The sequence below is a fragment of the Gobio gobio genome (assembly GCF_949357685.1).
Source record: "Gobio gobio genome assembly, chromosome: 12".
NCBI classification, from domain to species: domain Eukaryota; kingdom Metazoa; phylum Chordata; class Actinopteri; order Cypriniformes; family Gobionidae; genus Gobio; species Gobio gobio.
Genome location: NC_137105.1, coordinates 51,982,490 through 52,002,012, shown reverse-complemented (window position 1 = coordinate 52,002,012; position 19,523 = coordinate 51,982,490). Strand labels below are relative to the sequence as shown.

Below are 19,523 nucleotides of genomic sequence, written 5' to 3'. Positions count from 1 at the left end.
CAAGACATAATATCTTGTCATTTTACTCATCTAGTAAATGCATCTTGATTTAAGGATTTTTAGATATTTGGACTGGAAAACAAGACAAAAATACTAAGTAAGAAAATTCTTTTTTTATGTATTGAAAGAACAAGTTCTTTAAAAAAAAAAGTGCAAAGCATGATTTCCCTAATTCCAACATTTATTCATTAATTAAGGAGAAGTAATTCTGACCTCGAATCTGATCTCAAATGTCACCTTTCAGCTATCTTAACAATGAGGGACAAAACGGTTCCCATACCCACTTATCATAAATGACTATAGGCTTGTGTTTAATATTTTTAATACATCAATATGAGCAGTAACTGTGTTTTTGGTCTTTAGTCCTGAATACAGACTAACTCACCGCTGGTTCCTTTGAGATTTTCCTATTGTTTTCTGTGTAAAATAAAGCCTGTAGTGAACATAACTTTACTATAATTTGACGGTTTGTTCTATAAATTACACACCCATAGCAAAAACATGAATTTTGAAGCAGTTGTTCATTTTTGAAAATGTATGTTTTAATAAGTAACTAGATAAGACAGTTTGGGGTGTGATTGAACAAAACGTATAGTATAGTCAAGTTCTGTTCGCCACAGGCTTTATTTTACACAGAAATGGAAAAACCCCATTGGAAAATCTCCGGTGGTGAATTAGTCTGGGATCTGACGTCATCCCTGCACCGCTCTATGAGGTCTTGATCCCCAGGGCACAATTAACAATGACTGGCCACTAATAGATGTTATCAAATATTATTCCCACGACTCTTCCAGACATCGTTATTAATGGTGGTCATCTCATGCGTAAGCCTTTCCAAGCCTCACCACCTCAATGATGCCTAAATGCACATTTCCCCCCATGTGCCTATGAGAGAGATGTATACACTGATGCATATATTTAGTTTTATATTTGAATTACTTTTGTAGTTCTTGAAAATGCACAAAAAACTGGAATCACTTTGGTGAGAGGCTTGTCTGCCTAGATCTGCTAAAAATGAAAGTTCCTCTAACTGAAGAATCAAAAGATTTCCAGGACATATTATTTCTGCTATGTGGCTTGATTAAAGGTATTTTTCTCCCTATCAATCATAACCTCACTCATCAGTTCTTGGATCGCTTTGAGTCAGACTTGGTTCAATGGCGTACAATAAGAACCGCTAAAGGGGTGTGTTTCCCAAAAGCAACTATAGTCGCATTTTCCTTTGATACCAATCTTTGATTTGAAAGCCACGTTTCTAGCATCTGTAAAACTGCATTCTTCCATCTTAAACATATATCTAAACTACGGCACATGCTCTCAATGCAAATTGAACAGCTAGTTGATGCGTTCATGAGCTGTAGATTATTGTAATGCTCTACTGGGTGGTTGCCCTACTCGCTTAATAAACAAACTCCAGCTGGTCCAAAACGCAGCAGCTCCAGTTCTTACTAGAACCAGGAAGTGTGACCATATTAGCCCAGTTCTGTCAACACTGCACTGGTCTGAAAACTCTGGCCAGTTGATAATACGGAGAATATCGAAATCAACTGCAGGCGATCGATCCTTTTCCTATTTAGCACCTAAACTCTGGAACAGTCTTCCTAGCATTGTTTGGGAAGCAGACACATCTCTTTACTATGGCATACACACAGAACATTATCAATTTATATTATTCGAATAAGTTCAGTGATTGTTAGGCTGTATTAACTAGGTCTGCCAGAACTGGGAACACTTCCCATAACACCTGATGTACACGTTAGTCTCTCTGTTTATCCCGCACTGCAAAAAATGCTCTTCTTATTTAGTATTTTTTTCTTGTTTCCAGTTCAAATATAAAAAAATTCTTAAATCAAGATGCATATACTACACTCTAAAAAAAAAGGCTCTATATGGGGCCAAAAATGGTTCTTGGCTCGTAATCATAGGGCAACCTTTTTTAGTGCTATATAGCACCAATTTTGGTGCTTCAGTGGTTCTTCAGAGGTTCTTCAGAGGTTCTATATAGCACCTTAGTCAAAGAACTGGTGAAGAACCACTGAAGCACCAAAATTGGTGCTATATAGCACTAAAAAAGGTTGCCCTATGATTACGAGCCAAGAACCATTTTTGGTGCCATATAGAACCTTTTTTTTTAGAGTGTAGAAAAGTAAAATGACATAAGATATTTTTTCTTGTTTCGTGGGGAAAAAAAATCTAAATTAAGTGAGTTTTTGCTTAAAACAAGCAAAATTATCTGCCAATGGGGAGAGAAAAATATTCTTATTTCTGTTTGGGACAGAAACAAGAAACAAGATTTTAATCAGAAACAATATTATTTTTCTCACCCTATTGGCAGAAAATGTTGCTTGTTTTAATCAAAAACTTGCTTCATTTAGATTTTATATATTTTTATATATTATTTATATGCATCTTGATTTAAGAATTTTTAGATATTTAGACTAGAAACAAGACAAAAATACTAAGTAAGAAGAGCATTTTTTGCAGTGCGAAGTTACTGTAGTCAGCCGGATACGGGCCGGATCCAGATCAGATGGTGGACCTGCGCCCAGACATGACCGATGCATCCCTGAAGGGTCAGCAGAGACTAACTGGATGGTCCACCATCTGATCTGGATACGGCCCGAATCCGGCTGACTAACTGGATCTCGACACGACATCCAGTGGCACTGATCCTCAACAGACCCGTCTCCGGCGTGATGACTCCGATCTTCAACCAGATGGAACCTGATAAACATGAATGTTCTGATCCAATCTGACCTGTAACGCTGCCTGAAACATAATCACACACTGTTTGTTCGTTGGCCAGAGGAGATCTGGCACCCTGACCACAGTTGCTTTTAGGAAATGCACCCCTGACCGATTCAGTCTGGTCTGTGAATGAACTTTTCGGACTCATTTTTGTCTATGAATCAGACATTGCTTTTAAAGGATTAGTTCACTTTTAAATAAACTTTTGCTGATAGTTCACTCACCCCCATGTCATCCAAGATGTCCATGTCTTTCTTTCTGCAGTCGAAAAGAAATTAAGGTTTTGGATGAAAACAGTCCAGGGTTTTTCTCCATATAATGGACTTCAATGGGCTCCAAACGGTTCAAGGTCCAAATGACAGTTTCAGTGCAGCTTTAAACGACACCAGATGATGAATAAGGGTCTTATCTAGCCAAACCATCTGTTTCTGCAAGAAACCCAGCAGTATTTATGCTATTATTTTACCTCTTATCAGACGAACGTGATCATCTCTGAGCTCCGCCATAACTTCCGCTAAGTGAGGTCAAAATACGAGCGCGGTCATAGATATATCAATCGTAGATGCCTCATTCTACTGATCCGTACAAGCGCTAATGAGGCATCTACATATACATCTATGACCACGATCGTATTTTGACCTCACTCAGCGGAAGTTATGGCGGAGCTCAGAGACGATCGTGTCATATTGGATGACATGGGGGTGAGTAAATCATCAGCAAAAGTGTATTTAAAAGTGAACTAATCCTTTAAAAACACACTTCTTACTCTTTTTTGCCTGTGAAGTGAAGAATACAGAGCACATGTGTGTTACATGAGCGACTGTGCCACGTGATCGTGGAATGCAGTGATTTATGAGCAGAAACAGCCTTTGATTAGAGCGTATCAAATGGATTATGCACAGCATGAGAGCAGTGTGTGTGTGTTTATGTGTGTGTGTGTGTGTGTATTCTGTACCGAGATCATTAACACTCTTCAGGTCGCAGGTCCTACACTGAGGGTTGTTCACGGGCCGTCCAGGTACGTGCTCCACTAGTTTGCAGTACATCTGTGGTCCTGTTTCCCCACACGTGGCGTTGGCCTTGATCTCTGCCATGGAGGCCAGGTTCAGCACAGCTGGGAAAAGACCTGTACACACAGCACACACACCGTTAGCTGTTACGATCACTTCTACAGACGACTCAACAGCAAAAACACTCACAGATCACAAAATAAAACACCTGTGAAGAGAACCACATATAGCCAGAGCTTAACTTTGACCATCGGTTTGGGTCTTCCTGGACAGCAATGTAGCTGGCTGGATACGTGTGGCGCCCACATGACCCGATGTGGCCCAGATCTGGGCCGACACTATGTTGCTGTCTGGGTTAGCATTACGATTGCAAACAGTGTCAATAATGTCTAAAATGTGTGTATGTCGTTTAACCCTTAATCACCCCTTGGGGTCCAGCTGACCCCACTGGACTTTTCCTTCATTTTTAAAAAGTGTTCCCTTCATCTCAGGGGTATGAGACTCTGTGACTTTTCCTACATAATCTCTCTAAACATGCACAAAAAATAATCATTTTCTTTTCACTATTTTTGTCACAAAAATAAAACAAAATCCAAAATAAATCTGAAAATGTCTACATTTAAATCAAGGTCTGGTCCTAGAGCATAAACACAAAGTGGAACAAACTTTCTATCTCATATACACACACACACACACACACGCACATCCGCGCACAAACACACACGTGTGTGACTGCAACAGAGCGCATTTGTATAGAAATTGGCAAATAAAATCAACAAAACTGGCATAAATCTGAAAAATAGAAGAGCTATTGAAGAGCACAAATGCAACATGGAACAAGCATGTTCACTCTCTCACACACACACACACACACACACACACACACACACACACACACACACACACACACACACACACACACAGGTGTCTGGGGCATTTTTTAGATTTTGGTAATGAATGGAAAAATGTAAAATATATATATATTTTTTATTTGTTTGTCTTTTTTTTAAAAAAATAAATCCAGTATAAATCTGAAAATGTCTTTATTTAAATCAAGGTCTGGTCCTAGAACATAAACACAAAGTGGAACGAACTTTCTATCTCTCTCTCTCTCTCTCTCTCTCTCTCTCTCTCTCTCTCTCTCTCTCTCTCTCTCTCTCTCTCTCTCTCTCTCTCTCTCTCTAACACACACACACACACAAAATCAACGAAGTGAAAATTAAGTTCCCTATGGCCCTCTGCTGGATATATGTGGTCATTGCACTTTCTTTCTTTAACTATTATTCCTAAGGTTTTTCCACAAACCTGCATATGACAGTATTCTATCCCTAACACATAGAGCAATGTCCAAAAACAATTTAGATTTAATTAAGATCATCATTTAAGTGATTTTGTCATAAAAAACATTTTTTTTAATGAGCCAATTTATGGCCTAGTTAAGTAATTGTGCAGTAAATAGGTAAAAAACTACCAAATATCCACAAAAACACAGGATAAATGTAAAGTTGAGAAGTAAATAAAAAAAATGATATGTAGTTTTCCATGCAAAAAATGTATATTTCCTTATGCAATCGCTCTGTAAATGTTTGGGGTCTATCTGACCCTAAGGATCACGAACGTAAACCCTACTCGAGGGGTGATTAAGGGCTTTGACGTGTTTTATAGACTTGATATTGATTCTTATTCAACTGTGGTGAACGCCCCTTTAATTAAACCTTAATTAAACTTAATAATCAATTAAAAATGAATTTATACCTGTAATGATATTGCGCTGTAGCCACATCGGTATTCTCTAGCTGTACACTATGGGATTGAATGAGTGCACTTGATAACGTCGTCCACTATGTTTTCGGACACCACTACATATTGCTGTCCCCTCAAATAGTGCCCTATTTAAGGGTAGGGTTGATTCCGAACATAGCCCAATTTTTTATACCCTTCCTTCGCTAACTTCCCTCTGTCTCATTCACTCAGATGTACGTCATTAGCCCTATTCAGACGGTACATTTTCCTCATGTGGACGTCCGTAAAAATAAATGTACATGCCACCTCATGATAAAACTCATGCATTCGGATGCCGATTTATTCACACAGTGGAGGAGTGAGTTTTGTGATCATACGAGCCTGGGAATGCACTCACGTAGTCAGTCGAATGATTGTCTGCTGTAAATAAAATGTCAGCTTGGAAAAAAAGAATACATTCATATTTAAATTTATAATAGGAAATAATTAATTATTTAAATCTCCTGTTTAAAAAATGTGGAAATGAGTGGAAATAAGTTAATACAGCCTCTAATTTACATGAGGTGACCATAATGTTGCTAATTTAACGGATATAACATTAATTACTGCCGTAATAACGGCCCATTTCAAATGTTTTTCTCTTTTGAGCGGTAATAAAGGATTATTCCTGTAAATACTTTCCGGCATTTCAGTAATAAAAGTGTAGGCTAGATATTTAAAATGCATCCAAATTACAGCGAAGTGCAACCGTACGGTGCTCCGCAGGGGTCAAAAAGGATATAAACAGTGAATTTTGAAGTGATATAGTCTTAAACTCAGAGATATGGATTCAGACGGCAGTTAAATGACCACACGACCTGTTTGTCAAAAAACAGTAGGTAATTCAGCCGGGTATTTTTACGCGGGCGGTGGGAGAAAAATACTGACATTCTGAAAAATCACAGACTAGCCCCTGACCATGAGGATAACACCTTACGAACCCTAGAGAAACAATTACCGTCCGAATAGGGTCATCGCTTACATTGCACTCTTGTGATGTGTTTAAATGGATAAATGTCAAAATAACTCAAATTTCAGAATTCATACACGAGAATTATGACTTCAGATGTGGGAAGTAGGACATTTCCAACAGCACGTGAAGACATGTTAACATCACTGGTTCATCAATGATTTCTGCACTCCAAAACGTTTCGGTCAAAAAACGACTTTAGGTTTTTTCCTTTAGGCCGAAAATGCTTTTGTTCCTGCTTCACCCTGATTATTCAACTTGCTTGCTCAGATGAGTGTCTATAGAGGAGACTTTGATTCAGTCTCTGACTGCCAAACGTTCTGCGGAAATGAACTATGGGAACAAACTTGTGGATGTTTTGAAACAAAAGAAGAATTTCAGTAACGAGAGACTTTAAAGCTGCAGATTTAATGCGTCTTGTTTCATCAAACACATCCTTCATCAAAATAACACAGCAACAGTTGAACTATGAAACTAGAGCTGATCCTGCTTTGTGAGAGCTGCTTTTCCTGTCCTCGTTTCTGTAATTAATACTCTCTTAGTATCCCACATTTCCCGGGATTTCACAAGATTCAGATTTAGACAATATGAAGCAACATGACGTCACTTCAGCTCATGTTCAAATCCTCTTGAGAGAGTCTGGGTTTTAGTAGTTTATGTAAACGTAATTCAGAATAGCATAGAAGCTTACTACAATTATTATTGCAATTCAAAGACAGTAAATCAGAAAAACATTGTTTACGCACTGTAAAATCCAACAGTGATTCTAACTAACATGTTTGAGTTAGCTTTACTTAATGTCTTAACTTAATTGTAGAAATCTAGTAATCTGTACTATGCCTTTTTTACTTAGAAAACCCAATTTAAGATTAATGGATTGGTTTGAGTGCCATTTTGTCAAGCAAAAAAAACAAAACAAAAAAAACCAAATGGGGCATTTCTAAATAGACTTTTGACTCATTTCCTCCACTTCTACCGTTTTCTTTCTCTAGTAACATTTTCACTCATTTCCCAAAGTCATCTTGAATGCTGATTTGTCAATACAACTGAAGAATTTGAGAGAACATCACATAAAATGACTTCATAAATTGATTTTCCTAAAATGTTTTTGTTTGAAGAACTGAAGAACTGAAGGAAACTGAAGGGCTGAAATACACTGAACAAACCAATCAACTGAATGAACAACAGGTGCCAACAATAATCCAACAATGAGTAACCCAACTGAAACACAGGGAACTGACTGAAAACTGAGGATTTGTTTACACAAAAACATTTTCAACTGAAAACGGAAAACGTTTTATGCATTTTGGCCGTTCATTTACACAACAACAGCGTTTTGGGGGGCCTCAGGTTTTGAAAACGAATGCCTTTACCGTCTCCATGTAAACAACAAAAGGTGAACTTGTGAAAACGGTCACGTCATGCACATGTTCGCGGGTGTTTTTTGACAAAGTGACATCGCCAACTACTGACATGGCGTGCATAACACAGCTGTTTTTAGTACATCGTTGTCATGTAAGCATACCCTGAGACACAGAACTGACACATGATACTGAGAACACAAACCCAGAATACCCATTACAGTCGGAAATTAATGTGGGCTCACGTGACTCTCTCATTCGGCACAAATCCAAATGTGTGCACTTTGCATATGTTTTGTGTGCTTAAAGCTACACTGTGTAACTTTTTTAGTTTATTCTTAGCTAAAATCACTTAGTTCTTTCAAAAATATATGTGCTCATTAATGTATATTTACTTCTTTCAAGTAATAAAGTATTCTCGTAAGTTTATAATATGCCATTGAAAATACATACGGGTGAGGGGTTTGAATGGGGGTCGCCATGTTGCTCCTCCATCTTACATTTACATTTATGCATTTGGCAGACGCTTTTATCCAAAGCGACTTACATTGCATTCAAGGCACACATTTTACATTTTTGTCAATTCTTGCTTTCCCTGGGAATCGAACCCATGACCTTGGCGTTGCTAGCGCCATGCTCTACTGTTTGAGCTATAGGAAAGCTTGAAAGTACATTAGCCAAAGAGGGACATACCCGTAAATTCAAGCTTCGCCTTTCGCGTATTAACACTCGATGGCACCGTGTGGACGAGGTCGAACTGGAAGCCATGTTAATCTTGGACTAAATCGGCCACCGTAGGAGTTAAAACGAAATCAGAATTGAGAGGAACAGAAACTAAAATTCTCTGGATGGTCATATACCTTTTCACCACTAGATGGGGGAAAATATCACACAGTGTAGCTTTAACGTTAATTGCATTATATAAGTCGCTTTTGAACATTAAGTCTGGCAATATTACTGCTTTTAAACATGTCTATTTTATTAATCAACATTATCGCAATTACAATATCAAGGGAAATAATCAACAATTATGATTTTTTTTGTCATAATAGTGGAGCCGTATATATAGTAGTATAGTATAGTAGTATGTTATTTCCAAATTTTACATAATAATAAAAATAAAAAAACTGTATTTACTGTACACTGAGCAGTATGCGGCACACACCCTGAAATACACTATATTGCCAAAAGTATTGGGACGCCCCTCCAAATCATAAAATTTAAGTGTTGCAATCACTTCCATTGACTTCTACAAACATTAGTGAAAGAATGGGTTGCTCTCGGGTTGCTCTTGGCCTTAAGTTAAAGGAACACACCAAGACATTTTAGACAATTTCATGCTCCCAACTTTGTGTGAACAGTTTGGGGACGGCCCCTTCCTGTCCCAGCATGACTGACCAGTGCACAAAGCGTCTCCATAAAGGCATGGATGAGCCAGTTTGGTGTGGAGGAACTTGAGTCCTGACCTCAACCCGATAGAACAGCTTTGGGATGAATTAGAGCGGAGACTGAGAGCCAGGCCTTCTCGTCCAACATCACTAATGCGCTTCTAGAAGAATCCCCATAAACACACTCCTAAACCTTGAGGAAAGCCTTCCCAGTAGAGCTGAAGCTGTTAGAGATGCAAAGGGTGGCCGACTCCATAAGAATGGGATGGCATTAAATGTGCATGTAGAGGCAGGCGTCCCAAAACTTTTGGCAATATAGTGTATAAGGATCAGGGTTGGAGACCAAGGCATGAATGGAGAGCATGGTTTAAATCTTGAAACCAGCAACATTACACTGGGTTTTCTGTTGTGTGTAGTGTAGAACAGAGTGTGCACAGTCGGTCTGAATCAAAGAGCACTTGATCTCCTGAAATCAGTCTCAGCTGCTCCGACAGATGTTCCATGCGAGCTGGACAAAAGCAAGGTTCTCCTCTCTGTCCCAATCACTTAAACTCTCCCGTGCTCTTTACAGTGAAATCTCTGGATGCTCGAGCTGGTTCTGCTGTTTAGTTGCAGGGATAAAGTCTTTTCACACCGCGCTTCATCCAAACACATCAGAGCTTAAGCAGCTGCCTCAGGAATGTCCACAATCAAATGGATATCACGCTCAATATGGGACACATTTTTAAAGCATAACAAGGACATTTTCCCAGGAAGCATTAACAACTTCCAGCTTGGATGTTTCTGAAACTGGAGCTTAACGAGCCAATTCATCTTCTGGTTTAGTGTCTTTACTGATGTTCCTCACACATTCAAGTGCTAAACTTACAGTACATTTTTATTCTTTTGAAAATCTCCCATTGACTTTATGTGATAGAATATTCAACATTCAAAACATATTCCACAGTGATTATGATATTTACTGAGGGTGCAACACTCGTCAACTTGGGAACCAAAATTGTGTTGTTTAGCAATAGCAAAGACATTTTAATGCAAAACTAGTGCTCCAAATTTGGTCATTTTGTCAAAAAATGATGTCAGGAATTATATAAAGAGGGAAGACCGAGTCAAGTTGTCACAAGGTCAGCATATAAGTAGTTATCAGGCTTAAAATCCCATCCTAAGTGCATATTGTTGAACAGAATTGCGTTGAACTGAATTTTTCTGCTTGTTAACAGCAGGTGTTCAGATGTTTGAACGAGTGTTTGAGGAACACCATACTATTAACATTAAAGGTCCCGTTCTTCGTGTTTTTTTGAAGCTTTGATTGTGTTTACAGTGTGCAATATAACATGTGTTCATGTTTCGCGTGTAAAAAAAAACTGTATTTTTAACACAATTTACTTATCTGTACACCGCTGTTTTCACTGTCCTACAAACGACTGAAGACTTCCTTTATTCTATGAAGTCCCTCCTTCAGAAACACGTAACGAGTTCTGATTGTGTCAGCGGTTCCCGTGTTGCGATTTGACAGCAGCTTAGCGAACGTAGCACGGTCCTGTGTTGTGATTCGACAGCAGCTTAGCGCACGTGGAAAGGTCACGCCTCTTAACGGGAGAAATATACGCGCTTAATAATCTCTACAGCGTCCCTGGGAAAGCCAAACAAAGGTGATTTGACTCCGGGATGAAAATAACAGCGTCTCGACGACATGGCGACAAACACACTGAAACGCAGCACTTCCTTTTCTCCACGCGACGTCCTCTTCTTCTCCACGTGGGACAGCAACAAGACCACGCCCCCTTTTTTCGCGTTTTCTTGTGGGCGGAGGTTAGTCTGTTCTACTGCTCTACTGACGTAATTAAAGCAGGAAATACCAGGATGTAGTCCTAACCAGCCGTTCGCTGTAGGCTTTGAAAGGGAACTTCTGTTAAATAAAATATCTCGCTTGGCATTGAACTTTGAGCTTTATCATTTTACAGGTATTATTTATGCTCTAGCAGCAACATTACACACTAACTAAAGTTTGAACAATGGGATCACGAAGAACAGGACCTTTAAGGAAATTGGACATTTATAATAACACTATACAGGATTAAAATGTCAAACGTTTCTAGGGTGTATTTATCAGATGTGTTTGTGTTTTCTGTGTCTGAGATTGGCTCGGTTCGTAGTAACTACACAAACTCTGCATCTGCTGTGAGTTTGAGTCACTTTAAAGTGCATTTGGGAATTTAAGAATTTAAAGGAACACACCAACTTTTGGGACTTTAGCTTATCCCCCAGAGTTAGATAATTCCATATATACCATTCTCATCTCCGTGCGTGCCATAACTCTGATGCACCCACCGCTAGCCTAGCTTAGCACAAAGACTGGAGGTAAATGGCTCCAGCTAGCCTACTGCTCAATAAGTGACAAAATAACGGCAACATTTTCCTATTTACATGTTGTGATGTGTCCTGAGGATGTACAGTTACTTCGTGTTCAAAGACCGATGGAAAATTAAAAGTTGTGATTTTCTAGGCTGATATGGCTAGGAACTATACTCTCATTCCTGCGTAATAATCAAGGAACTTTGAGCCATCCCATGAGTTCAGCGGCGCAATTATATTACACAGTGCCTGAAAATAGTCCCCTCTGTGTAAGGAGGTTGTTATATTTACAGAAGTTAGCCTATTTTCAGGCGCTGTGTAATATCATTGCACCTTATTTTGTCACTTATTGAGCAGTAGGCTAGCTGGAGCCATTTACCTCCAGTCTTTGTGCTAAGCTAGGCTAGGTGGAGCCGTTTACCTCCAGTCTTTATGCTAAGCTAGGCTAGCGGTGTGTGCGTCAGACAGAGTTATGGCACGCATAGAGATGGGAATGGTATGCATGGACTTATCTAACTCTGGGGGATGCGGGGAATAAGCTAGTCCCAAAAAGTCGGCGTGTTCCTTTAAGCTTTAAGAAATCAAGACAGCTATAAAAATTAGTACTGTATCTTTACAGTTAAATACAATTTTAAAGTATTACAACAGCAATACTTCTTACAGGACTGCCGGTACGGGGCACGTGTGTACCAAATGCATTTAAACTGGTTCTTGACTCATGAATTTTGCCCAATGCTGACAGCTGTTGATGTCTATTATCTAATTACCGCTAGCAAAAACATGACATGGCTGTCTCAGACGTGTTGACCTTTAGCACATCTGAACACATATGCCTTGAAAAGGGAAAATGCAGGATGTAAGAACACTGGAAACGCTGTTCAAATGACACTTGAGCTCCTGAAAGAATACAATTATCAAGCCAGATGAAATGATTCTAAAAGACTTGTCATGTTTCTGAGAGCGTTTATGGCGCTGGGAACGGAGCTGAGCGGAGAGGACCACAGCTCTTTCTCTCTCTCAAGAGTCGGGTCGGATCGATATCAGCGCTCATTCCTTCTTCATTCATATCCTGATACGGCTGATCCTTCATTCAGCTTGACAAAACTAATTATTCTTTCATGGCGTCGGGAGCCGTAAGCCGTCTGCAGGCCTCACAGCCGAGAGACGTGCCTTTCATTCTCCATCGCTCACTCCTCGTCCTCTCTGTGCATTTCTGATCATGCTGTGCTGTCGGTTCAGATGCACAAATGTTTCACATAACACCAACAATCCCTGCAGAAATAATGCACACGACGCCTCCGGATGAGCTGGGAAACATCGGGAAAAACCCTGTGCATCACACTGAAAGACTACAAACAAGATCCGGCCTTCAGATGATGGGAATGACACCTGGAACTGAAAGAAGCAAACTGTGTGTGTTTGTATGTGTGGTGTGTGTGTGTGTGTGTGTGTGTGTGTGTGTGTGTGTGTGTGTGTGTGTGTGTGTTTGTCTCCAAAGCCAACAGAACCAGTGCAAGCCTGCTTCATAATAATGAACAAGCAATGAATAAATCAAAGAAAGGAAGTAAAAAGGGAATAAAAGCACGGGTAATTGCAAATGACAAGTGTCATTATCCTCTATTAAGGAAGTCGTTCATCTTTAAGTGCTATTCCGCATTTTGTCACCATGGAAACATAGTGATGTGTTGTACAGCATGACACGAAACAAAGATGGAAGTCACACACACACACACACAGCGAGAGAGAGAGAGAGAGAGAGAGAGAGAGAGAGAGAGAGAGAGATCTATTTTGATTTCATTATGAACAGGACATAAGCAGAGCTGAAATGGCCATCAGAACACCCTGTTCTGCTGCTGCCCAACACTGACTGTGTGTGTGTGTGTGTGTGTGTGTGTGTGTGTGTGTGTGTGTGTGTGTGTGTGTGTGTGTGTGTGTGTGTGTGTGTGTGTGTGTGTGTGTGTGTGTGTGTGTGTGTGTGTGTGTGTGTGTGTGTGTGTGTGTGTGTGTGTGTGTGTGTGTGTTCTGTGTGATTCTAGCTGTAACTAGTGGCTTTTGACTATCAGAATGACGTCTGGTCCACATTAGGGCTAATTCCAAGAACTGCCCACTCAGACAGGAAGGGACTGCCTATGCAAAGTGTCCAACAAGAGTTTGCTTTTTTAGGCTCTTTACAAAGTTGAATTTATTTTTGCTTTTCATAAAGTTATATGGCCAGTTGTGTTTTATTATTTGCATTCAACAAATAGGTTTTTTTTGCATAGTTTTTTCCTGATGTGAAAGGGCACCTGGCGTGGAAGATGGATGGATGGGCGGATGGATGGGTGGATGGACAAACGGAAGGATGGGTGGGTGGATGGAGGGATGGATGGATGGATGGGTCGGTGGGTGGTTAGATGGATGGATGGACAGACGGAAGGATGGGTGGGTGGATGGGTGGATGGACAGACGGATGGATGGATGGATGGATGGATGATAGATGGATGGATGGACAGACGGATGGATGGATGGATGGATGGGTGGTTGGATGGGTGGGTGGATGGACAGACGGAAGGATGGGTGGGTGGATGGGTGGATGGACAGACGGATGGATGGATGGATGGATGGATGGATGATAGATGGATGGATGGATGGATGGATGGGTGGTTGGATGGGTGGGTGGGTGGATGGACAGACGGAAGGATGGGTGGGTGGTTGGGGGATAGATGGATGGATGGATGGGTAGGTGGGTGGATGAAGGGTGGATGGATAGATGGATGGGTGGATGGAAGGATGGGTGGGTGGGTGGGTGGATGGAGGTTGGATGGACAGACGGAAGGATGAGTGGGTGGATGGAGGGATGGATTGATGGATGGATGGATGGATGGATGGATGGATGGATGGGTCGGTGGGTGGTTGGATGGGTGGATGGACAGACGGAAGGATGGGTGGGTGGATGGATGGATGGATGGGTCGGTGGGTGGTTGGATGGGTGGATGGACAGACGGATGGATGGATGATAGATGGATGGATGGGGGGTGGGTGGGTGGGTGGATGGATGGGTGGATGAGTGGTTGGATAGGTGGATGGACAGACGGAAGGATGGGTGGGTGGTTGGGGGGATAGATGGATGGATGGATGGGTAGGTGGGTGGATGGAGGGTGGATGGATAGATGGATGGATGGGTGGATGGAGGGTGGATGGATAGATGGATGGACGGAAGGATTGGTGGGCGGGTTTATGGTTGGATTTCTCCCATTCATCTCATAGCAGTGATCTATTTATATTTATTTATTGATAATGTGTCTGGTTACACTCTTTTGCTCCAACCAACAAGGAAAGGAGAAACAAACCCAAATAAAAGAGCAAGAAAGTAGATGAAGATGGAGTGTGCGATTTTAAGGTAACATCACCGGTTACACTTTATGTCGATAACCCAGTTTAGATATTCTACTAACTATTCTACTAAACTTTACAACTACATGTGTTCTGCTCCTGTTTTACCTGCCTGAGTTCCTAGTTAGTTTCCTTGTTAATCTCATTGGTTCTTAATTATTTAACACCTGTTCTGTTTCAGTCAATCATCCTCAGTTTCCTGTGTTTTGGTATCTCCTGAGTGTTCTGTTTTGAAATATTAAAGACTGTTTTTGTTTTCTATCTCCTTCATCGAGCGCGTTACTATAGCCGCACTGTGACACGTAACTCTCATTAGAGTATTAGTAGACTGTTCAGGGTTAGTAGAAGAAGTTGACATGTAGTTGCAAAGTTACTTATAGTTAGTAGAATGTGGACTATCAAAATAAAGTGTTGCTCTTGCCACATCATAATCTACGTATACATTTTTACAGACAACATTTGATCTTCTTTTGAATTTTTCAGCTGTATTTTCCTCTGTGCTCCTCGTCTCTCGACCCATCTTGATCAAGGTTTGATTCAGTGGAAGTAAGCGTATATTGATGGCAGCTCTGTGCTTTATCACAGTCAAGGTTGCAGCTCCTGGCAAACACACACATCAGTCATCACACAGAGCTGCCACACACGGACATCAATCTAAGCGGCCAGCGGCCAGCACTGAGAAGAGCTCCATCACAGCCAAATACAGCAGAGCAGAGCGTTTCACTCAAACTCTCCGCACAACACAGTTTTGCCTTTAAAGGGGTAAAGCAGTTCATTTGATTTCGCTTTTCCTATGAGCACTGACAGCTTAAGTATATTTCTTGCTATTTGCACAAACGGTAAAAATTTGTGTTACGGTACATATTTAATACATGTATTAGAGGAACACCACGTCGGAGTTGAGAGAGCACAGAGCCAAGGTGGGGCCGGAAGAACAAGGAAGGCCGGTGGAGCCCGAAAAATGTTGGACCATGGCAAAGCTGAGAGAGCACAGAGCCAAGGTGGAGCCGGAAGAACGAGGAAGGCCGGTGGAGCCCGAAAAATGTTGGACCATGGCAGAGCTGAGAGAGCACAGAGCCAAGGTGGGGCCGATAGGCTGAGAGGCTGAGGTGGAGTCATGGGCCTCGAGGCCTGCAGTGAAGCCAGGGGATCCATCTTGCAGAGCTTGGCTGGTGGAGAGAAGACCCAAGGCGGAGCTACACACCACAAGCAGAGCAGGTGAGTTCTGGGGATTGGATGGAGCCAGCGGTGAAGGAGACAATGGGGTGGGAAGCAGACAGGGAGGGACTTAGCCATCTAATATTTTCCTTGGAGTGGGTACTGGGGCGGGAACAAGTGTGAGAGCTGGCTTTGCTAGGAAGTTAATGAGCTAGTGCTCCTCTTGGGCTTGGGAGTGGATTGCCCCCATGGTTGCGTATTGAGAATGTTTCGATTACATCTTTTGCAGAGCTTCATTGGAGTGGGTGGAGCTAAAGAGCACTTTTGGTGCAATTTGCTCACCGCAACTCTCTGATTGCTGGAATTTTCTGCACAACATAATGAGTAATGTAGTTTTTCACCACAAATTCAGCTGTTAAATACAATAATTTACAAACAAAATTAGTTGAACGGATGAACGGATGGCTTCAGCAAAAGCATATACCTTCAGTTAACAACCTTGGTATTCACAGTAGGTCAGTCTTTAAAGGTTTATAAGTTTCCCTATGGGGGAAAATGAATAGAGTTTTTAATTCTGGAACCCGACAGTTGTGCTTTGACCGCAATTTTATCTGAAAATGGACTGCATTCTTCAGGTTTTACCATTTGTCCCTGTCCCAAAGTTATAACTGTTCTTACAATAGTTTCCTTTAATTAAAAAAGCCTTACCTTTATTTTGCTCTGGAATAAATGAATAGCGGCTGCCTGTGAATAAAGCATGTCTACAGTGACATCTGTAAATTAAAGTTTCTGCTTCGGTTTGATCAGGGATAAATTAACCCAATGCACAGTTGGGTGTGTGCCTAGAGACACCACTTCCAGAAAACGTGTCCAACGAACAAAAAAATAAAATAAACAGATCATAAAACATTTATTTTGACATCCTGAGGCGGATGATAAAAGGTTTCTGAAGATAAAGCAGGCTCTTTCACTGGCCATTTCATGAAAAGGAAAAAGAGTTTCAAGCCTTTTGTACCACGGAAAGAGCATCCTAACAGTCATAACATGAAACATACACGATAAATGATAAAGAAACAGGTCTCCACTGAGCATGTTATCTCACAGGAATAAAACTGGGTGATTTTTTGGGGGGTGTTTTTTTACTGTGCCATAATTTGATGGGTTTATGATATGACTGGGGAAGGAAACAGACCTAACAACTCCCCCTGGGGCTCCTGACACCATCCGCACTCCCATAAACAGGAAACCACGCAGATTAGAATTGCAGTCTGGGTAGCAAACACACACATAAAGGGCACAAACTGTCTAGACATGTTTTTTTTTTTTTAAACTTGGGGTTCAGGACAATCAGGTCAAGAATTTCTGCAAGTGAAGCAATACATGCATATAAACACATGCAGCTGTGGAGACACACACACACACACATGCACACACAGTCAAACGTGTGAACAAAAGATGCAATTTGCCTTTGCTGTGAAGCAATACCCCTTTGTTTAAACCCTGCTAGAGGATCTTCAAATATCACACATCTGCATGACTGCAATGGACCACAATGAAGTCACTTTAGCAAGAGGTCATTATATTCCCTATAACAAGATTTACATCTCGCTAGTGATATATTGACACACATAGGGAACAGAATGCAACTTAAAAATTCAACACTCATGCAACGGGATGCTCAAAAACAGCGATTCATGACCAAACAGCCATTGTATGTAAATGTGTAATATCCAGATCTGTGTGCATTGCATTAATTCATATTTGATTTCATATTGAAAGCAGAAAAATGATAGGATCAAGGGTAGAAAATGCAGCTTGTATGTTTGATTTACATGAGCGGGCTAGAATTAAACGCCCCTTTCTGATTGGTCAACCAAATGATCAAACCCTGCCAGCAGAATAACAGTCATCCTCTTTTACAGTTGTATGGATTCTTAGAGCATTTAGTGCAACTGCAACTGCAGCCAACACTAATGAATGTCTTGATGCAACCAGCCAGACCCTTCTTCTGTGTAGCCATAGGCAGAGAAATATTAAGTGTTTATGTCAGAAATATGACTGTCGCCTCACATCTGCACTCACATTAACCACTCGCCTACATCTTTGGCCTGCTTTATTTAGCTGTCCAACTCTCAAAATCTGAGTAGCAAAGATGTGTGACACACAGGACAGAACTGTAGCAGAAGATGACTATTCATCCACATGTTGCCTGGATCTGGGCCAAGACTATGTTGAATATTCAAAATATCGAAACCCCTGAACAACGAAAATGAATGCAATGTACAGACACGTATGTTTGGGTATGCTGGAGTTTGAACAGGGAAGTGCATGATGCCACACTGCTCAGAGAAACACTGGCTAATAAATCTGATATCAATCAGCCTGTGCTGTGACTAGTAGAGTTTCAGTGAATTGCTCCACAGTTGCAGAGGTGTTGATGGCAGTAAATCAGGAGTGTGTGTGTGTTTTGTGATTTCGTTTAAGTGTGTGATGACGGCCGCTAACAGCACCCTTGCTGAGATTTACTGCAACTAACCGGTGGCTTTTTCATTAGGGTCTGTGAGCAGCACCTGATTACGAGAATACAGCATAAATGACGCGCTGAGGTTGCCAGTAGCTGTTTCCATCCACACATTTTCACGGGATATCGCATTAAAAATGCTGGATGGAAACTTCAACATGATTAAAACAAATGTGCTTATCCTCTTTTGCTCTGGGACCATTTTTGGGATTTCCGCCTGGATTTGGCCGACCTAAATTGAAAAGCTTCCCATACCCACATACAGCGGACACTAAATTAAACATTTTGGTGTAGTTTTACAGGAAACAGATTGCACATCATGTTTGTTTTCTTTATTTAGAAAAAAGCAAAACATTTTGTTTTTATTGTGACTGTACACACAAAAAAATTGAAACTTAACAGATTATAATGATGTATAACACTTGCCTGAATGATACAAAATGACAGAGTTATTTGAGTCTCTTTGGCACTGATAAGAAAAAAAGCGAGCTGATCGCGCCGGCGCGACCGCAGACTTGAGGGGGTTAAGGTAGATCATTTTTTTATTCGAAAAGAAGACATGGACCGTCGATGTGCATCAAAACCTCATGTGGCTTTGCCTCAACTGTGGACGTGATTGGATAACAGGACTAACCAGCGGACCAATCGCATCGCAGCATTTCAAATGTTGGTTTGGTCAGTCAGAATGATTTGGTTTGATTCCCTCCGACATGTAGCGTTTAGATGAACACACACAAATCAGAATGAATCCCAAAAGTCTTAATAAACCAGGAGAAAACGCTGCTTTATTCGTAAATGATTTATGCAATATTCCAATTTTTGAAGTTCAATTCTCAAATTTGGGTGGGTTTTAACGCTGTA

The 19,523-nt window shown here is 40.8% G+C and overlaps 1 protein-coding gene across 1 annotated transcript in view; it reads right to left on the bottom strand.

Moving 5' to 3' along the window:
* Positions 1–4,066, bottom strand: part of LOC307134786 (laminin subunit alpha-2-like) — a gene marked incomplete at both ends in the record, with an annotated part of 100,668 nt that extends 96,602 nt beyond the window's left edge. The window contains 2 exons of the mRNA XM_079830783.1: positions 3,704–3,874; positions 3,967–4,066. Coding sequence (XP_079686909.1) covers positions 3,704–3,874; positions 3,967–4,066 — 271 coding nt within the window. The remainder of the gene's footprint in view (positions 1–3,703; positions 3,875–3,966) is intronic.
* Positions 4,067–19,523: the final 15,457 nt, after the last annotated feature.